Source organism: Salmo trutta, chromosome 31, assembly GCF_901001165.1.
Source record: "Salmo trutta chromosome 31, fSalTru1.1, whole genome shotgun sequence".
In the NCBI taxonomy this organism is placed as follows: Eukaryota; Metazoa; Chordata; class Actinopteri; order Salmoniformes; family Salmonidae; genus Salmo; species Salmo trutta.
The window spans coordinates 32,154,389-32,173,290 of record NC_042987.1 but is presented as its reverse complement, the minus strand read 5'-3'; the positions used below and the strand labels follow the sequence as shown (position 1 = coordinate 32,173,290).

Below are 18,902 nucleotides of genomic sequence, written 5' to 3'. Positions count from 1 at the left end.
CGAGTGGGTGCTGCTATGGTGACCAGTGAGCTGAGATAAGGCGGGCTTTACCTAGCAGAGACTTGTAGATAACCTGTAGCCAGTGAGTTTGGCGACGAGTATGAAGCGAGGGCCAGCCAACGAGAGCGTACAGGTCGCAGTGGTGGGTAGTATATGGGGCTTTGGTGACAAAACGGATGGTACTGTGATAGACTGCATCCAATTTGTTGAGTAGAGTGTTGGAGGCTATTTCGTAAATGACATTGCCGAAGTCGAGGATCGGTAGGATGGTCAGTTTTACAAGGGTATGTTTGGCAGCATGAGTGAAAGATGCTTTGTTGCAAAATAGGAAGCCGATTCTAGATTTAATTTGACATTGGAGATGCTTAATGTGAGTCTGGAAGGAGAGTTTACAGTCTAACCAGACACTTAGAATATGTGGACAACTACAAATACCTAAGTCAGAACCGTCCAGAGTAGTGATGCTGGACAGGCGGGCAGGTGTGGGCAGTGATCAGTTGAAGAGCATGCATTTAGTTTTACTTGCATTTAAGAGCAGTTGGAGGCCACGGAAGGAGAGTTGTAAGGCATTGAAGCTCATCTGGAGGTTAGTTAACACAGTGTCCAAAGAAGGGCCAGAGGTATACAGAATGGTGTCGTCTGCGTAGAGGTGGATCAGAGAATCACCAGCAGCAAGAGCAACATCATTGATGTACACAGAAGAGTCGGCCCAAGAACTGAACCCTGTGGCACCCCATAGAGACTGCCAGAGGTCCGGACAACAGGCCCTCTGATTTGACACACTGAACTCTATCAGAGAAGTAGTTGGTGAACCAGGCGAGGCAATCATTTGAGAAACCAAGGCTGTTGAGTCTGCCAATAAGAATGTGGTGATTGAGAGTCGAAAGCCATGGCCAGGTCGATGAATACGGCTGTACAGTAATGTCTCTTATCAACGGCGGTTATGACCACAATCAATTCACATATAGTGTCCAGGGCACATCTGGGGGCATAGGGTGGTCTATAGCAAGTGGCAACGGTGTGAGACTTGTTTCTGGAAAGGTGGATTTTTAAAAGTAGAAGCTCAAATTGTTTGGGTACAGACCTGACCTATTAAACCACATTGAAGCAATCAAGGAGCCCCAAGTCATCTTTGAAATCAAACAATGTTTCTTGGTACTATGAGTATGTAAGCCCAAGAATGTGATGCTCTAAATACCTCAATCCAATGTCTTTTTGGTTTATGACCTTACAATATAGGCCAAGCCTTGAAATGAAACTGGTCATAGTTACTGTACAAAGTCTACTGGGGAAAAATAAACATGCAATGATTTTACCGAGTTCATATATGAAGGTAATCAGTCAATTTAAGTAAATTAGGCCCTAATTTATGGATTTCACGACTGGGCAGGGGCACAGCCATGGGAGGGCATAGGTCCACCCACTGGGGAGTGAAGCCCAGTCAATCAGAATGAGTTTCCCCCCCTAAAAAAGGGCTTTATTACAGACAGAAATAGTCCACAGTTTCATCAGCTGTCCGGTGGCTGGTCTCAGACGATCCCACAGGTGAAGATTCCGTGGAGGTCCTGGGCTGGCATGGTTCCACAAGGTCTGCAGTTGAGGCCAGTTGGACATACTGCCAAATTCTCTAAAATTACATGGTGGCTGATGGTAGAGAAATTAACATTAAATTCTGGCAACAGTTATGGTGGACATTCCTGCAGTCAGCATGCCAATTGCACACTCCCTCAAACTGAGACATCTGTAGCATTGTGTTCTGTGACAAAACTGCACATTTTAGAGTGGCCTTATTGTCCCCAGCACAAGGTGCACCTGTTTAATGATCATGCAGTTTAATCAGTTTTTGATGTGCCACACCTGCCAGGTGGTTGGATTATCTTGGCAAAAAAGAAATGCTTACTAACAGGTATGTAAACAAATTTGTGCACCAAATCTGGGAGAAAAGCTTTTTGTACATATGGAACATTTCTGGGATCTTTTATTTTAGCTCGTGAAACCAACACTTTACATGATGCGTTTATACTTTTCAGTATAGTTCTACTAAAACTTTATTTGCTTAAAATCATGACAATAAATAACAGGTATATAAAAATAAAACAAAAGTTGAAAAGTACAAAAGTTCATGATGTGTATACCCTTTAAAAAAGTAGACAGCACGAGATGCTCACTTGAAAGATGCAAATCAAACCACAAATCAAATGTTAAATTAAAATACTTTGCACGGTTTGGATTGTTGAGGGGTTCCTTCTCACCAACGGTTCTCCTTGTTACTTTTGCCCACAAACTCATTCATTGAAGCCTGCAGAGATACAGAGTGTTATACAAGCCCTTTGCTTTGGACATACACACCCACACAGCTGTGGACGGCCACATCCAACAAAGATCATCATTGCCAGACCTAGCCCTTAGGCCAAATCTCTGGAAAACATTGCACCTCTTGACACAGGGTGGCAGTACATAGTAGGATAACATTAAAGTGCAACTAAACTGAAGGTCACCAGTCCCCCCCCCCCAAAAAAGAGAAAAAAGGCAATTCTCATCGCTTCAAAGAATTAGTATTTTTCCACAATGTACAGTGCCTTCAGAAAATATTCACACCCCTTGACTTTTTCCACAATGGTGTCACAGCCTGAATTTAAAATTGATTAAATATATTTTGTCACTGGCCTAAACACACACAATGTCAAAGTGGAATTGTGTTGACATTTCTACAAATTAATTAAGAAAAGCAGAAATGTCTTGAGTCAATAAGTATTCAACCCTTTTGTTATGGCAAGCCTAAATCATTTGAGTAAAAATGTGCTTAACAAGTCACATGGACTCACTGTGTGCAATAGTGTTTAAAATTATATTTGAATGACTACTTCATCTCTGTATCCCACACATACAGATAACTAAGGTTCCTCAGTCGAGCAATGCATTTCAAACATACTCAGCCACAAAGACCAGGGAAAGAATGGCACCCATTGAATATCCCTAAGATGAATATCTTAAAAGTTGAAAATGTGTGGGCGGCGGCGGAGAGAAAATAAATGGTGCAGTTTGAGGCCATGTGGCGGAGAGTGATGCGGGTGGGTCTGGGCAGGTGTGATGTAGTTGATGTTGTAGCTTGTATGCATGTTTTGTCACACATCCTTTGAGCATGCTGAAGACATTAATTACACTTTGGATGGTGTATAGACATACCCAGTTACTACAAAGAGTTTTCCTTACTAACATAGTTGCCGGAGAGGAAGGAAACCACTCAGGGATTTCACCATAAGGCCAATGGTGACTTTAAAACAGAGTTTAATGGTTGTAACAGGAGAAAACTGAGGCTGGATCAACAACATCGTAGTTACACCACTATACTAACCTAATTGCCAAGTGAAATTGTAGTAAGCCTGCACAGAATAAAAATAGTTTTAAATGCATTCTGCTTGCAACAAGACATTAAAGTAATACTGCAAAAAATGTGGCAAAGCAATTAACTTTGTCCTGAATACAACACATTTCTGATTACCACTCCATATCGTCAAGCATAGTGGTAGCTGTATAATGTTATGGACTGGGGAGTTTCAGGATAAAAAAACAAACAAAAAAAGCACAGGCAAAATCCTGGTTTAGTCTGCTTTCCACTAGTGACTAGACAATGGGAGAATAATTCACCTTTTAGCAGGACAATAACCGAAAAACACATGGCCAAATCTACACTGGAGTTGCTTACCAAGAACACAGTGAATGTTCATGAGTGGCCGAGTTAGTCTTGACTTAAATCTGTGTGAATATCTATGGCAAGCCCTGAAAATGGTTGTCCAGCAATAATTAACAACCAATTTGACTGAACTTGAAACATAAAAATAGGCAAATATTGTACAATCCAGGTGTGCAAAGCTCTTAGACTTACCCAGAAAGACTCACAGCTGTAATCACTGCCAAAGGTGCTTCTACAAAGTATTGATTCAGGGTTGTGAATACTTATGTAAATTAGATTTGTATTTCATTTTTCTAAATGTTTTATCTAAAAATGCCTAAAACATGTTTTCACTGTTATTTTGGGGTATTGTGTATAGATGGATTAAATAGGTGAGAGAAATCTATGTTGAATTCAGGCTGTGCCTACAAAATGTGGAACAAGTCACTGTAGGTCTATAAGCCCTTTGACCTATTCTGGGTCCTTGTTAGATAACCCCTACGAGGACCCAGGCTGGGTCAAAGAACATTAGGCCCTATGGTCAATACAAATGAAGCACACAGCCAGAAACTCACCTGCAACAGTAGCCTCTCTTTCCTCAGCTTGCTGTAGAAGTGCAGCACATCGGGGTCGGCACGGACCACGTGGGGGTCAAAGTCCATGACCCTTAGCCCCTCCAGGCTCTTGGCCCGAGACAGCGCCACATAGGCCTGGCCCCTCTCAAACACCCGCGCCAGGGAGATCTCCACACAGTCCAGCGTCATGCCCTGACACACAGTGGGTAAGAGACATGCCCCAAATACAGTAGGTAAGAGACATGCCCCAAATACAGACGCATGGACATAGACAGAATGCGGTAGACAATCATACAGACAGGAAGACCTATTCAATACACGTGATGTGAAATCAGTCAGCCTGACATGTAGCGAAAACTAGCTTTGTTTGGATAGCTGCAGAAAAACAATGATTCATAGGGAATGAATCATATGAACACAGAATCAAGACATATTGCTTAGAGCTGCACATCTTTGATGCTAATATAAGCTGCAATTATCACAAGGTTATGATCCTGTGACACTCTGTTCACGCCATCGGATTCTACCGCTGCCTCTCCGTCGAGGGGAGGGGAAACCAAACATTGATGACACCGACAGTGACCAATGAACTCAATTACCCAGAGGGCTCTGCTTATCCATCTAGCCAATCACACAGACACATTTCAGAGTAATGAGATCCAGTTCTCGGGGGGAGGTGGTGGACTGAGTAATAACACCCAGGGCCCAACTCAGCTGATCTGTGACCAGCACTGTCTGGTAGTTTAGTGGCAAGACATGGGGTGACATAGGAGGGCGTGAGATTTGCTAATGGTCATCCATCGGAGGCTGGATTCCATTTCATCCAGGCGCATGCCACCTTTCCTCTCCCCTTAATGTCTCTGCCTTGTGGAACTTTAATTGGCTAGATAAAAACATTATGGTGATTAGCATGGCTAGTTGGAGTTGACCAGATATCACAATCAGCGCAGTAACAGTTTGGTAGGGGCGCGTCGTCGCAGCCAAAGGGAGAGGATTGCGTTTTGGGAATGGGATCAAACATAGGACCATCACATTTGTCGTCGGAGAGAGAAGGCGTTATCAAATGATCCAAGATTAATGGACAGGAGAAAGCAGCAGTTGCACTGCATAACTTCAACCAAATCAATTGTATCAGGTCACCTCCAAGAAGAGATGGAAGGATGCATTTTCTTTGTATTTGAATATGGCTCATATGTGGAATCCCTACTCCGTTCTAGAGAGTTTAGCCAAGCACACCGTAGGGTCTTATATGGTCATTGCCACGCCTCACCTGGCTCTTGTGGATGGAGATGGCCCAGGCCAGTTTGAGTGGCAGCTGCTGGCGGCTCAGATAGAGCCCGCCTCCGGCCTTGAACATCCAGCGCTCTGGCTTCAACGCCTCAGTGGTGCCGCACAGGAAACGCACACGTGGGAGCCCTGATGAGTCAGAAAGGACTGATGGACTGCTACTATACAGAGTTAGGAAAAACTTTGTCAATGAGTCGATCATAAATGCATAGCTAAAGCAGATAACCGCAATACAAATGTAGGGTTATTAGGCATTAAAGCATACTTTTGGGTCACTATATTTGGATAGTCTGGATTTTCCATCTGTAGATGCTGTACAGCTAGTATGACCATCTGTTGATAAGCAACTGCTTGATAAGATTAGGGTTAGGATAAGGGTTAAGTTTAGGATAAGGTTTAAGATTACAGCTAGGGTTAGTAGATAGTTGAAATGTTACTGAGTCTGTAGAGCAAACAGTGTTAACCAAGACCTGAACCATATACTTCTTTAACCTCAATCCTACTGTTTATTGATGTGTAAGTGTACTGTATATTAAATCTACCTAGTTTTCCCGGCTGAAAGTCCACTACGACACCTCGAGCCCCGTTGACCAGGCCACGCTGGACATCCAGGTTCTTTGTTAGCATGACCTAGGGATAGGAATCAAATCAGTTGTCAGTGAGCGGTCATAACACAATGGAAAATAAAAATGACTTCAAGAAAGACCATGCAGCTGATCATCATTGATTCAAGCTAGCTCAACAGGTTAAAGATGCATTTGTCTCTTTTCAGCTGTGACCACTGAGGGAGTAGTCTCCATGCACTGACCTGAGCCCCCACTTTAAGCTGCAGCAGCCTGCTGACAGGACTCTGGCTGTCTATGGTCTTCACCAGTGCAGGGTCGCTGTCCACCGCCTCAAACACCCGCACTGACCCTGGAAGCAACAAGACCCCTTTAAAAATGTTGCACACAGTTCAAGTTATCAAGTTTCTACTTAAATTTGTCCCAGAAGGCATTGGGCTTTGCATCAGGGGGAGCATATGGAGACAAACTAAATCCACATGGATCCCAATGGGCTACATCAGTCATGGGCTGACAGCATCATTTCAATTAAGACCTAGACAACCAGGTGAGGGGAGTTTTACTAATTAGTGACTTTAATTAGTCAACGGTACAAGTACAAGGGTGGAGTGAACAACTGCAGACAAATCGTCCCTCCGTGGAATGAGTTTGACACGTGCTCTACACCATGAGTTCCATCCTGTCTGACTGTGCAACATTAGCAGCAGCACAAAAAGCAGTAGTAAAATTACCCAACAACATTCTGAAATGATCACGTCAACATCAAGAATATGCTGACAAATAGTCAGCAGCAACGTCATTACCACCATCATCCCCATTTTATGACAACCAAGGACAATGAAACCAGTTGGACAGAGTAGCCAACCTCTTCCCTGTATTGAAAAGGGCAATGACCGTAGCGATAAAGGAGTGCTTGTACCGGTTAGTCTTGACAGTGGGGACTCTAAACCGGGAACAAGAGGGTAGGCCCTGCAACTCAGTGTAGGTGGTGGGCACAGTCAGACAGGATGGAACTCACGGTGTAGGTGGTGGGCACAGTCAGACAGGATGGAACTCACGGTGTAGAGCGGGGGGAGTCAACTCTTAACCTACGAGGTCCGGAGCCTGCTGGTTCTGTTTAACCTGGTAATTGCACCCACCTGGTGTCCCAGGTCTAAATCAGTCCCTGATTAGAGGGCAACAATTATTTATTTAAAAAAAAAAAATTTAAGTGGAGCTTCCAGGTCCAGAGTTGAGTTTGAAGTGTAGAGGCACAGTCAGACAGGATGGGAAGAGTGGAGGCACAGTCAGACAGGATGGGAAGAGTGGAGGCACAGTCAGACAGGATGGGAAGAGTGGAGGCACAGTCCTGCCTTCCTCACCACTTGTCTGTTGTACAGGTCAGACTACTCTGCGGGACTCCTGTGAGCTTACTTCCCACGTTCACCATTCTAGCTAGTGGATTTTTAGCTTTGATACTAAAGGTTGCCATACCAACAGATCAAAGAAAATGTTAAGACTCTTATAAATCGTACAGAGTCATCAAGGTCCTGTCAACTTGGAACTTTCACAGTTTCCTGTGAGAAAAAAAGCTGTTGCTTGTCCTTCTTACACAACATGCCAGTGTTATACAGAGCTCAATTTATTAGTCAATCATGGTGCCAAAATTACTGTAATTGGCTATTGTCTACCCTTTGGTGACTGGTGTGTAGTTATTAAAAACCTTTGAGTGGTTGTTCTTGGCAACATGGATCCCAGTAGACTGTTAATACGCAATTTTAAAAACTAAGGTCTAATTGCTCAGCAGGAGAGGGGAAACCAGGTGACGATTGGCCAGTGCTGTGTGTCACAGCAGTGAGTCATTTCCTGACAGCTTACAGCCCCGCCCAAAATATCCATAGATTATTTATTTTTTTACTCCTGTTGTCAGGTGACGTGTCCAGGGCTTTTTCTGGGTTTGCAGTGTCTAAATGCGCCAACCATACTGCATTCATCAAAGGGAAGATCGTGTTCATGAGGCTGGTTTTTACATTTAGAATGTATTCTAAAATCCTGTACATCAAAACTGAGATACAGGTCTTCATTGAGTTGTACCAGTTGCTTGTCAGAATTAAAACCCATCTAATGCCAAAATATAAAATCCTTACTTTTGTCCTGCAACCCCACAAAAGTTTCCATACCATCCCAGGCTGAGCTTAAATTATTGGTACCACGTTCTTCAAATGTTGTCCTTGCACATCCGTTTAGCTCTCCTGATATCACATCACCACTTTTTGCAGCCTATTTAACTCAGTAATGGTTACCCTCTTCCTGTTTAATAGCTCACTGAGAGACATGCTAACAGAGGGCTTACTATTGGGGTACACCTTCGCAACCCTCTCCACAATATGACACCCAGGAGATCCCAGATCTGTAACCTAAAGTACATAGGCAGCAAACAGCTACAATATAGTATTTTACTTTGAGTCACAGACAGAGGACATGTTCAGTGGGGTCTCCTAACAAAAGCAGCACATGGATGTTGATTTTGTTTCAAGCAATTGGGGTAGAAATTGTTTTTACACCAAATGTTTTTGTAAGTGACAACCCTACTTTCAATTTTCATCTCAGTAGGACTCCATGACCGTTGAAACCAGCACGACACACAGAGCACTCATGGTAGCTGCAGGCAAACACTCACCACAGGTTGCCCAGTAACAAGGGCAGCACAAGGCTGGGTTCACATAAATCAAAAACAAGACCATGTCCTTTCATTGGTTCTAGCTTACTTAATCATGGGGTGTGTCTACGCTTGAGATGTGACAAATGTAAAATTTCACTTAACGTTTAAACTGCCATTTTGTTTTCTTCAGAAAACAAACTGAATTTGTTTTAAACGACGTGAATTCAAAATTCTAATATGGTCGTGTTTGACCTCTAGGGGGCAATGCAGTTCAATTTACAGCAGTCCTGGGTAGCTATCAACTAGATGGCGCTCACCTGACTGCAGTCCCTCACCTGACTGCAGTCCCTCACCTGACTGCAGTCCCTCACCTGACTGCAGTCCCTCACCTGACTGCAGTCCCTCACCTGACTGCAGTCCCTCACCTGACTGCAGTCCCTCAGCTACTCAGCAACAAAAGGTATTAATGTCATTTCAGGTTCTGTTGTGAGCCTCTCCTCCATGTTCTCAGTACGTGGGACTTCATGTCCCACTTCTAATCAATGTGATGGCTCGTTGCAGTGAAGCATGACAGCGTGTTCATAGACGTCCGACAATCTTAAAGACACGTGTTTGAGAGCTCGTACTTTGTACTTGCAGAGCAATCATTGTACAATTTCTCCATCTGGGCTGTCATGCTTTTAGATACGCCAAATATTTTTGCCTTTATGATGATCGGGACCTGTTAATGGAAGTTGTGATAACTGCAGTGATCTAAATTTGTTTAAATTATTATTTTTAAGTTTACGACCCCAAATTCCTGAAATGGCCTGCTAATTGTGTTAGCACCCATAAACACCTTTGGAAGCGAGACCCTCAAGGTCCTGTGCGGTCATGAGGCAGCCTTTTTGGGGCCCGAAGCGAAATTGTTGCCCCCCCACCTAGCGAGCAAAACATTTGTGGTCTCCACTGCTCTTGACAACAAAGATTAATCAAAATAATTTCCTGCAATTCTAAAACATTTTGCCATGACTTACACCATGTTTACATATCTGTGTGAGTGACTAAAAGTCAGTGGCTTATTTATAAAATGCTTTGGTCTGGGGCCTCCTAGTGTTCATGGGGCCCTAAGCGGTCGCTTCAGTCACTTAGAGGCTTGGACCGGCCCTGTCAAGAGCTGACTCAAGCCTGAGACACACAATAATGGCCAATTGTCACTTGCCTCAAGGTAACGGTTTGTCTCACAACAATGGAAGAACTGTGGGGGATAAGCCTTTAAAATTATAAAAAAGAAAAACCACCAAACCTGGCAGCTGCTGGAGCTTGTTGTCGTTAGTGAGCTCTACGTCGTCCTTGTGAGTGCAAAGCCTGGTTGCCAGGATACCATCCCGCTCGATCTTGTGATAGGCGCTCTTCATCAACTTGGCAGTGAATTCCTCTGTGACTCTGTAGGATTTAATGATGGACATTGACAATACAATGACTTAGAATATTGCATGATTAGGATTCCATTTTATTTTACTAAATGGCTCAAACTCTATGGTATACTGTAGAACTGGCATTTTGTCATGAGACCATGGATATCAGTTGTTTGGTGGCACACTGGGTGCTTCTCAAGGGTCTATAAAGTGGCTCTCTCCTCTCGTTCCAAGTCACATTTTGTGAAAGCATGTCTTTTACCAATCTTGCATTTCATGAAACAAGGAGAGGAAGCTGCTTCAGAGAACTGGATAGGTGAAAGCATGTCTTTTACCAATCTTACATTTCATGAAACAAGGAGGCTGCTGCAGACTATTGAGATACACCCATTGAAAAGGCCCAGAACCAATATGGCTGCCTATTGTCCATTGCTCAGCTTCCTGTACCTGCCCACCCTCACTGCCTGCAGGAGGGAGATGAAAGACTGGTCAGTCTGTCTGCGCACCTCGGTCAGCTCCATGTTCAGATGGATGCACTTCCGCCAGCTTCTAGACTAGAGGTCAACAAGAGGTCAACATTGTCAATGTATGGTGCGCTCTTCATCATATCAGGTATCCTCTTAGACACTGACTTGAAATACTGTATAAGTTAGAAAACTCAAAGGTTTACCCCAAATCTGTCAGTGATATTAGTAATGCATTAATTATTCACATGTTGTACGCAAGCTTCTGTGTTAGAATCCAACATGGCTAGACTGACATGCTGTAATGAGAAACGCTCAAGGTGGGAGTCAGTGGAGCATTAACATGACATGTCACCATTATCACCAGGCTTTCTGACCTGGAAGCAGAATGTGGCCTTGTCCTTTCCCTTGGAGACCGGGGGCAGCTGGAGGAAGTCCCCACACACTATCAGTTGGATTCCTCCAAACGGCTCTGTGGACCTCCTCAGAGACCTGGAGCAACGACATGTCAATAGAAGAAATCATAGCAGAATTATACACAATGAACTCGAATAGCAACACGTCAGTTGATACGTGTACATAATTCTTAAAATTGTGTATGGAGTCAATGGGACTGGCATTTCTGAAGATAGGTTTCAGCCCATAAACTTAATTATATAATACTAAATTCTATAGGGTGCGAGTGGTGATTCTAGTACCTGGCTATGGCCTCCAGCTTGTCGAAAAACTGGGCCTCAACCATGGAGATCTCATCGATGATGAGGTGGCGACAGCTAGTCCAGTGCTGCAGGACCCCGGGCCTCTGGGCCAGCTCTATACACTGCTCCAGAGGGGCTGAGCCTGACCCGATACCTGAGACAGAGACAAAAATGGGGTAAGACAAGGTTAAAGAGAATTTGGAAAAGGTGGGAAGGAGACAAGGAAATAGGGAAGGTGAAAGAAGATAGCGAGATGAGGGTGTTCAGCCAACCCTCCACTAAAGGCCCACAGTACAGTTCTGGTAACCGGCAGTAAACCATTTTGTAAAGCTAACTACGGGGACTATCACAATGTGTCAATTGAAACAACTGTTAGAGTTGAGACTGCCATTTCAAGACAGACAGCTCACTCCTATTCGGTGGTGTGGTGACTAACCAGCAAAGTTGTGTAGCGTGGTCCCCCCGATGTGACACGCTGCCACGCCCGTGCTGGCCGTGGCGTAGGTGCTTTTGGGCGGCAGCGAGCCCACAATCCTCTTCAACAGGAAGGACTTCCCTGTGCCTGAACAAAAAGACAGAACACAGTCTTGAATAGCCCAAAACACTATGTGGGGTCCCTGAATATATGAGTCATTGTATGAATCAAACTCATACAATGAAAGTAATGACTTCAGCTTCGAATGGAAGGTAGATACCTGCACTGCCGGTGAAGAAAACATTCTTCCCACTCAACACAGCACTGAGGACAGCGGCTTGTTCTTTGTTCAACTTGCGTGCCGTTGGTAGAGACAGGGAGGGCTTTTTGCTTGGGTGGAGTGCCTTCAACTGAAAACGGAGCATAATAATAATAAAAACCTATTCAACGACTACTTCAAGGACTATCCTAACAGCTAACAAAAGATTGGTTTGATGTCCAACACCATGTCTAACAAAACAAATCAGTGATAGACTGAATGGCCTGCAATGCATTCCCACTACCAGGGTTGTTAAGTGCAAACCAGGTTGAATAACAGCTTGGGGAGAAATGACCAAGTCACTGAGGATATGAACTCACTGGGCTAGAGTCACAGTCCGTCCTTGGTCTCTTAACCTGCTCTCCTCCAGTCATCTTATTACCAGTCCTCACTACCAGACCTCTAGAGAGCACTGGTGCGTTCACTTTGCTCCTCAGCTCATTGGCCTTCTGTACATCCTTCTGCTGTAATGGGCTGATGGTCTCGAAGCTGCGGGGCAGACAGGCTTTCAGCTTCTCTCGGTCTGTCACAGGTTTGCTAGTCTGCCAGGCCTGGTGTTTGATACTCAAGGTCTTCAGGAAAATGTTTAGTAGGTGGGGCGGGCAGTCAGAGATGAGCACTTGGATGTTTTCTGGGAGCAGTTTGACGGTGCACTTGCCATCCTTGACAAACCTGGTAAAAAGCTGGAACTCTTTGAGCGTGTAACTTTGGGGCACTTTACCGTCGTGCACGCGCAGGATTATCTCCTGGAACTCGTTGCGACCGAGAAGAACAGCTGCCTTCCGGATGACTTGGCGTTTGGTGGCCTGGCCAGACGAGTTCAGGCGCTCCACCACGACACTGCACTGGAACTGGGCACCGTCGTCCCCTTGGAACATTGTTACAATGTGCGGGCTCTAAATGTTAGAAAAGGTAAAGTCACATGAAACAAACAATTAACACTGATCAAACGAATCGCACATTTTACACCAGCTAGATAACGTAATCAACTGGACCCTAAATGCCACGGCTGTTTTGTAAATGATTTAATCAACACACGTCTGCAAGTAAATCAATATTTGGCTACCTACTAGCTATCTGGGTTTCGATTGAAAACAAATAGTGGCTCCCTTGGCTAGAGATACATGCTACAAAACATTAAAATATACTTTAAACGTACGCGCATGAAAGACAGGTTAACAAACACACAGGGTCGCTGCAGAATTCTATGTAGTAATTTGATTTACCTCTTTGAAGAAAAATGTAGCTAGCGCAAAGACTGATGTCTTGCGTTGTAGTTCGCGTGCTTTCTAAAGTAAAATGCCGTTTTCAAAACTGTCTGTGTGTAATATAAACCAATGGCAGCGCAACATATTTTGACCAATAACAGAAGGGTCCTTTAAAGGATTAACCAATGAAAGACTCCTAACGCCATGTGACGTAAATGACCCCGCCCATACATTTGCCATACTGACCAATTGCTGCGATTGTGGAGCCATACTTCATGTATGTCAGTATTTGCGAAGCGTTCATTTTGGAGACACCTCGGCCCACCGACTAAAACCGGGTAGACAGTGGTCCATTCGTTTGGTTTTAAAAATTCCAATCATGATTTCCAAGAAAAAACATGTATGGTTATGTTTCTGGACGATGCTTTGTTTAAATGTGAGTCGGTACAGATTATTTTCTCGATTTGAATTTGACGTTCCCCCTTCACCGGTTTTCAGCAATATCGATCAACGCACATAATCCGTTTGCTCAGCATATTTCTAATCTGCATATCTCTATCTCTGTACATTCGTGTTCTGTAACATAAATCTGTTTTGCCTTGTTCTAGAGAAAATGTGTTTATAAACATTAAAAAAACAATAGGCCTATGCTATGTCTCCAAGAGAGATGACAATCCCTCTGCAAAACGGCAGTATAGCTAAACACCAGAGAGAGTGTGCAGGCTTTTGTTCCAGCCCAACCACAATTGGTTGGCGCTCTAAATGTAGTACAATAGAAATGCAGAAAAAAATGTTGTTTGCAAAACATATTATTTATGCATTTTATTTTACGATCAAAATACTTTGCACAATTTTGGCTATTAAATGATCAATCAGTGGGCCTATTGCATTTTATTGTAAAGTATCCTACACTTTTGCATGTCATTCTTCTGAAGTGCCCCTTAGTTTTTTTTCTCTCCAATTTTGCTTGAATATTGGCCTATGTTGCAGTACTGCGTGATCGAACTGTGTGGATAAAAGTTGAATTCTGTATGACAGAGAGGGCCATCTGAATTGTATTTAAATGACCGAATCTCAACTGAGAGTTTTTTTTTTTTTACTTTAATGACCTTGACAAGAAGGAACCCATGGACTCAGGGGCGAAAATCTGATATCAACTTTGGAGGGGACAATTACATGAAATTTTCTCAAGAGCAATTCCTGAGGGGGACACCAAAAGTAGTGCTGTAACACATAGCCTACATTGTAATATGGTAAATGTATATTGAGGAACCAAAGAAATAAGGTGTATGCCGTACTCCTAACTACCGGTACCCAAAACTACACAACTAATCACAACAGCAATAACATTGCCTTTAACAAATCTTAGTTCAGTCACCAGTTTAAGTTGAGAGTGGGGGATATCCATGGCATTTTCCAATTATGTTCCTATTTTACAAGTCAAAAAAATTGAGAACCTTTCATAATGTTGCCAAACAAAGACTCAACAAACTTACCTGAGACTCCCTGTCTCTGCCAGTCTGTCCCTGCATATCTGTCCCCAACTCTGCTGTCTGTGTGCCATCTGTTGCCAGCTCTGCCTAATGACATCATTGTGAAACATTTCCATTAGAATTTCATTTCTTTCTTATGAACATTTTATCAACTAGTCTTTGAGATATTAGGCTACTAGGGTTCTTACTATGTGTTTTGGTGTATTGAAAAATACTCTGATGTCCGTCTTTTATTTTTCTGCCATTTTTCTACCTGGCTGGCTGGCTGGCTACACACACAGTGTGTAGGTTATTTACAGTAGGAGATGGGCTTCTATCATCTTCAATCATTCTATTTGGGCTTCGATCTAAAAGGTAGCTAGCAAATGTGAAACGGATTAAAATGACAAGAGTTGACAGCTGTATGAGTTCACCATTTACACAACATACGACGCCACATAAATGGAATAGGTACTAGCTAGCTTAATAGTTAATATTTGCCCGCTAGCTCTGCATATTCAGCTAGTGTGTGTGCGCGATTGACTGGATTAACCTCACGTCAGTTACGTGCATTGAGTGCCTTTCAGACAGTAGATACGACCTCTCTGTTACCTAGCAAGCTAAGGAACTGGCAGTGGATCAAACCATTGTGAGGCAAAGGGGGGGGGGGGGGTCGCAATCTTTTGAAACTTAAAAACGCGCTATTAAGTGTCTATAATCAGCACAATTGCTTTCATTGCGTATTATTAATATTATTTAAATTACATAGTTATGTTTCAGTGATATATTGGAGGGGACAAATCATATTTTTCCCAGGATGGGGGGGTCGTGTTCCCCCTGTCCCCCCCGGGATTTCCGCCCCTGCATGGACTTCCCTATGGTGATGAGTATGCCTATGCTGGAAAAAGAAGGGTGGGGGTGTATGTTTCATGATTAACGACTCCTGGTGTGATAACATACAGGAACTCAAGTCCTTTTGTTCACCCGACCTAGAATGCCTCACAATCAAATGCCGACCGTATTATCTCCCAAGATAATTCTCTTTGATTATAGTCGCAGCCGTGTATATCCCCCCTCAAGCCGATGCCACAACAGCCCTCAAGGAACTTCACTGGACTTTATTCAAACTGGAAACCATATATCCTAAGGCTGCATTTATTGTAGTTGGGGATTTTAACAAAGCAAATTTGACGAAAAGGCTTCCTAAATTCTATCAGCATATTGACTGAAACACTAGACAGCTGTTACTCCAACTTTCAGGATGCATACAAGGCCCTCCCCCGCCCTCCTTTTGGCAAATCTGACCACGACTACATTTTGCTCCTCCCTTCCTATAGGCAGAAACTCAAACAGGATGTACCCGTGCTAAAGTCTATTAAACGCTGGTCTGACCAGTCGGAATCCACGCTTCAAGATTGTTTTGATCAAGGAGAGCCCACAGTCCTTGGCCCGCTACCAAGGACTGTGGGTTCTCCTTCTCCATGGCCGACGTAAGTAAGACATTGAAACGCCTATATACACAGACTTGAAATCATTGGCCACTTTAATATATGGAACGCTAGTCACTTTAATAATGTCACTTTAATAATGTTTACATATCTTCCATTACTCATCTCATATGTAAACTCAGCAAAAAAAGAAAAGCCTCACTGTCAACTGCGATTATCTTCAGCAAACTTAACATGTGTAAATATTTGTATGAACATAACAAGATTCAACAACTAAAAGTAACAGTCAGTATCTCGTGTGGCCACCAGCTGCATTAAGTATGGACTGCATCAGATTTGCCAGTTTTTGCTGTGAGATGTTACCCCACTCTTCCACCCAGGCACCTGCAAGTTCCCAGACATTTCTGGGGGGAATGGCCTTAGCCCTCACCCTCCGATCCAACAGGTCCCAGACGTGCTCAATGGGATTGAGATCTGGGCTCTTCCCTGGCCATGGCAGAACACTGACATTCCTGTTTTGCAGGAAATCATGTTTTTCAGAGTCAGTGTCCTAAGTTTTCATAACTGTGAGCTTAATTGCTTACCGTGTGTAGGGTGTTAGTGTCTTAATGACCGTTCCAACAGGTGCATGTTCATTAATTGTTAATGGTTCATTGAACAAGCATGGGAAACAGTGTTTAAACCCTTTACAATGAAGCTCTGTGAAGTTATTTGGATTTTTACGAATTATCTTTGAAAGACAGGGTCCTGAAAAAGGGACGTTTCTTTTTTTACTGAGTTTATATACTGTATTCTATACTATTCTACTGTATCTTAGTCTATGCCTCTCTGACATTGCTCATCCATATATTTATATATTCTTAACCTTTCTTAGATTTGTGTATATTGGGTATATGTTGTGAAATTGTTAGATATTACTTGTTAGATATTCCTGCACTGTCGGAACTAGAAGCACAAGCATTTCGCTACACCCACAATAACATCAGCTAAACGCATGTATGTGACCAATAACATGTGATTTGATTTGCTGCATACGACAGCGACAGCTCCCTGTCCTTTCTGTTCTCATCACTTAGTGGAAGCTTCACTTCCATAAGCAGCATCAACACTCTATCATATGTCTGGCCAATCAGATCATTGGCCAGGTCCTTGTTAAGGCAAATATTCAAATTATAAAACATATGTGGTTCCCTTCATCTCCCCCACAGAGCTCCCAGGGATCTCAGAAAGGCACACTGATCAGTGATGAGGTGCTGGCCACCAGGAACACTACACTCCTTCTAGGGGAGTCCTGTAGAAGCCTGCAGCCTGCAACACACACCAACTGTCCTCTACCAGCCTCTGTCGTCACAGAATATTCAAAAGATGATGTTTTGAACTGTTTCATCCTTTTTTGTCTTTATTTTTCAGGCTCACTGAGTTGCTCAGGCAGATGAGAAACTCCTGCACTCAAAACAGGAATGATTTCCATTTATTTGGGAAGAGAAAAATGAAAATGTAAACTTTTGCAATTTCTTTGGTAATGTAATTTAGTTTTCCTTGAAACTGTCTAATAACCTCTGATTTCTCTGTTCCTCATCATCATCCACTAATGTTGCATAGGTTACTAGGCCCTCTGCATGTCTGACACAATGCCCTGTCCTTCCACTGTTATGTATGTCCCCCCTACAACACCGTAGTAGCAAAACTGCAGTAAATAGATCATCAATGTGAATAGGCTATTCAATAGCCGAACGTACACCTGAAATGTCTTTTCTTTTTTAACATTCCCATCCACCATAACATCCAATAATCCGGTAGGCTACGCTATTTTCACATTTTGATGGTGCACAAAATACTGTCAGGAAATTACCAAATAAGTTATAAGCACAACTTCCCTGATTACTTTGTTGCTCATTTGTTGCTCAGCATCCATGTTTGATACGTCCACCTGTCCTCCCACAATTATATTTATGACCACTCAGCTCATATGGAAGCAGGCCATTCATCAGTTCTACATACCTGTGCTTTCCGTAAACCACAATGCCTATGCGTAGGCTGGCGAGAATTTCCAGGCACGGGTGATTATCAGTGTTTGGGCATTGGACAGGGGCCATGAATTGTGACAGCCTAGGTATTGACGGACGATGATTCTGGGAAATCACCCTCTCTTCCCCCTCCTCCCACACATATTTCCCACCCATTCCGCACCCCAGCTGTTTACTGTACAGCTCATTATGAATGTCTTTAGGGAACCTGAGGGGAAAGGGAGTGAAAGAGATGGATAGAGCAAAACAGGAAGCGATGAGGAGGGAGGAAGAAGAGAGGAAGAAGAAATTGGGAGAGTGGAAGACAAAATCCAGTTAGGAGAGAGAAGAGATAAGGGTACCGGTATTGATTTCACTTTTGCCATTTGGAACCGGTTAGGTTCTATAAAATGACTGTAGTGAATTAGAATGGTATTGGTTATGGCAGGGGTTCCCAACATTTCCCCCCAGGGAGCCCTATTTCACATTTGATCAATTTCACATCATTTTTTGGTAAAAATAATTCAGGGTGCCCATAATGAAAATACTAGGAACCTCTGCACTGCTAGTGCATGAGTTATTAGCCCATTAAATTCCCACTGGTGCCTGGGTCACATGAATAGCTAGGTATGTGTTGTAGACTGCATCCAACCCAGAAGGGGAAAGGCTTTGTTGTGGTAGTAACACAAGACTGTATGTCATGATATTAGGTAACATATAAAATCATGACCTGGCT

The 18,902-nt window shown here is 43.3% G+C and overlaps 1 protein-coding gene across 3 annotated transcripts; it reads right to left on the bottom strand.

Annotated features, from left to right (window-relative positions):
* Positions 1-1,960: 1,960 nt before the first annotated feature.
* Positions 1,961-13,346, bottom strand: pif1 (PIF1 5'-to-3' DNA helicase homolog (S. cerevisiae)). Of its 3 annotated transcripts, XM_029726157.1 has the most exons (13): positions 13,259-13,346; positions 12,353-12,928; positions 11,994-12,123; positions 11,735-11,860; positions 11,299-11,452; positions 10,978-11,092; positions 10,584-10,690; positions 10,025-10,164; positions 6,344-6,450; positions 6,078-6,165; positions 5,519-5,664; positions 4,249-4,440; positions 1,961-2,299 (listed from the first exon to the last, which is right to left on the bottom strand). In XM_029726157.1, the coding sequence occupies exons 2-13, from the start codon at positions 12,908-12,910 to the stop codon at positions 2,249-2,251; spliced, it is 1,914 nt and encodes a 637-aa protein (XP_029582017.1). In that variant the 5' UTR covers positions 12,911-12,928; positions 13,259-13,346; the 3' UTR covers positions 1,961-2,248. The 3 variants fall into 3 exon arrangements, with proteins under 3 accessions (XP_029582017.1, XP_029582018.1, XP_029582019.1); XM_029726158.1 differs by lacking the exons at positions 1,961-2,299; positions 4,249-4,440 and having other exon boundaries at positions 5,521-5,696; XM_029726159.1 differs by lacking the exons at positions 1,961-2,299; positions 4,249-4,440 and having other exon boundaries at positions 5,521-5,693.
* Positions 13,347-18,902: the final 5,556 nt, after the last annotated feature.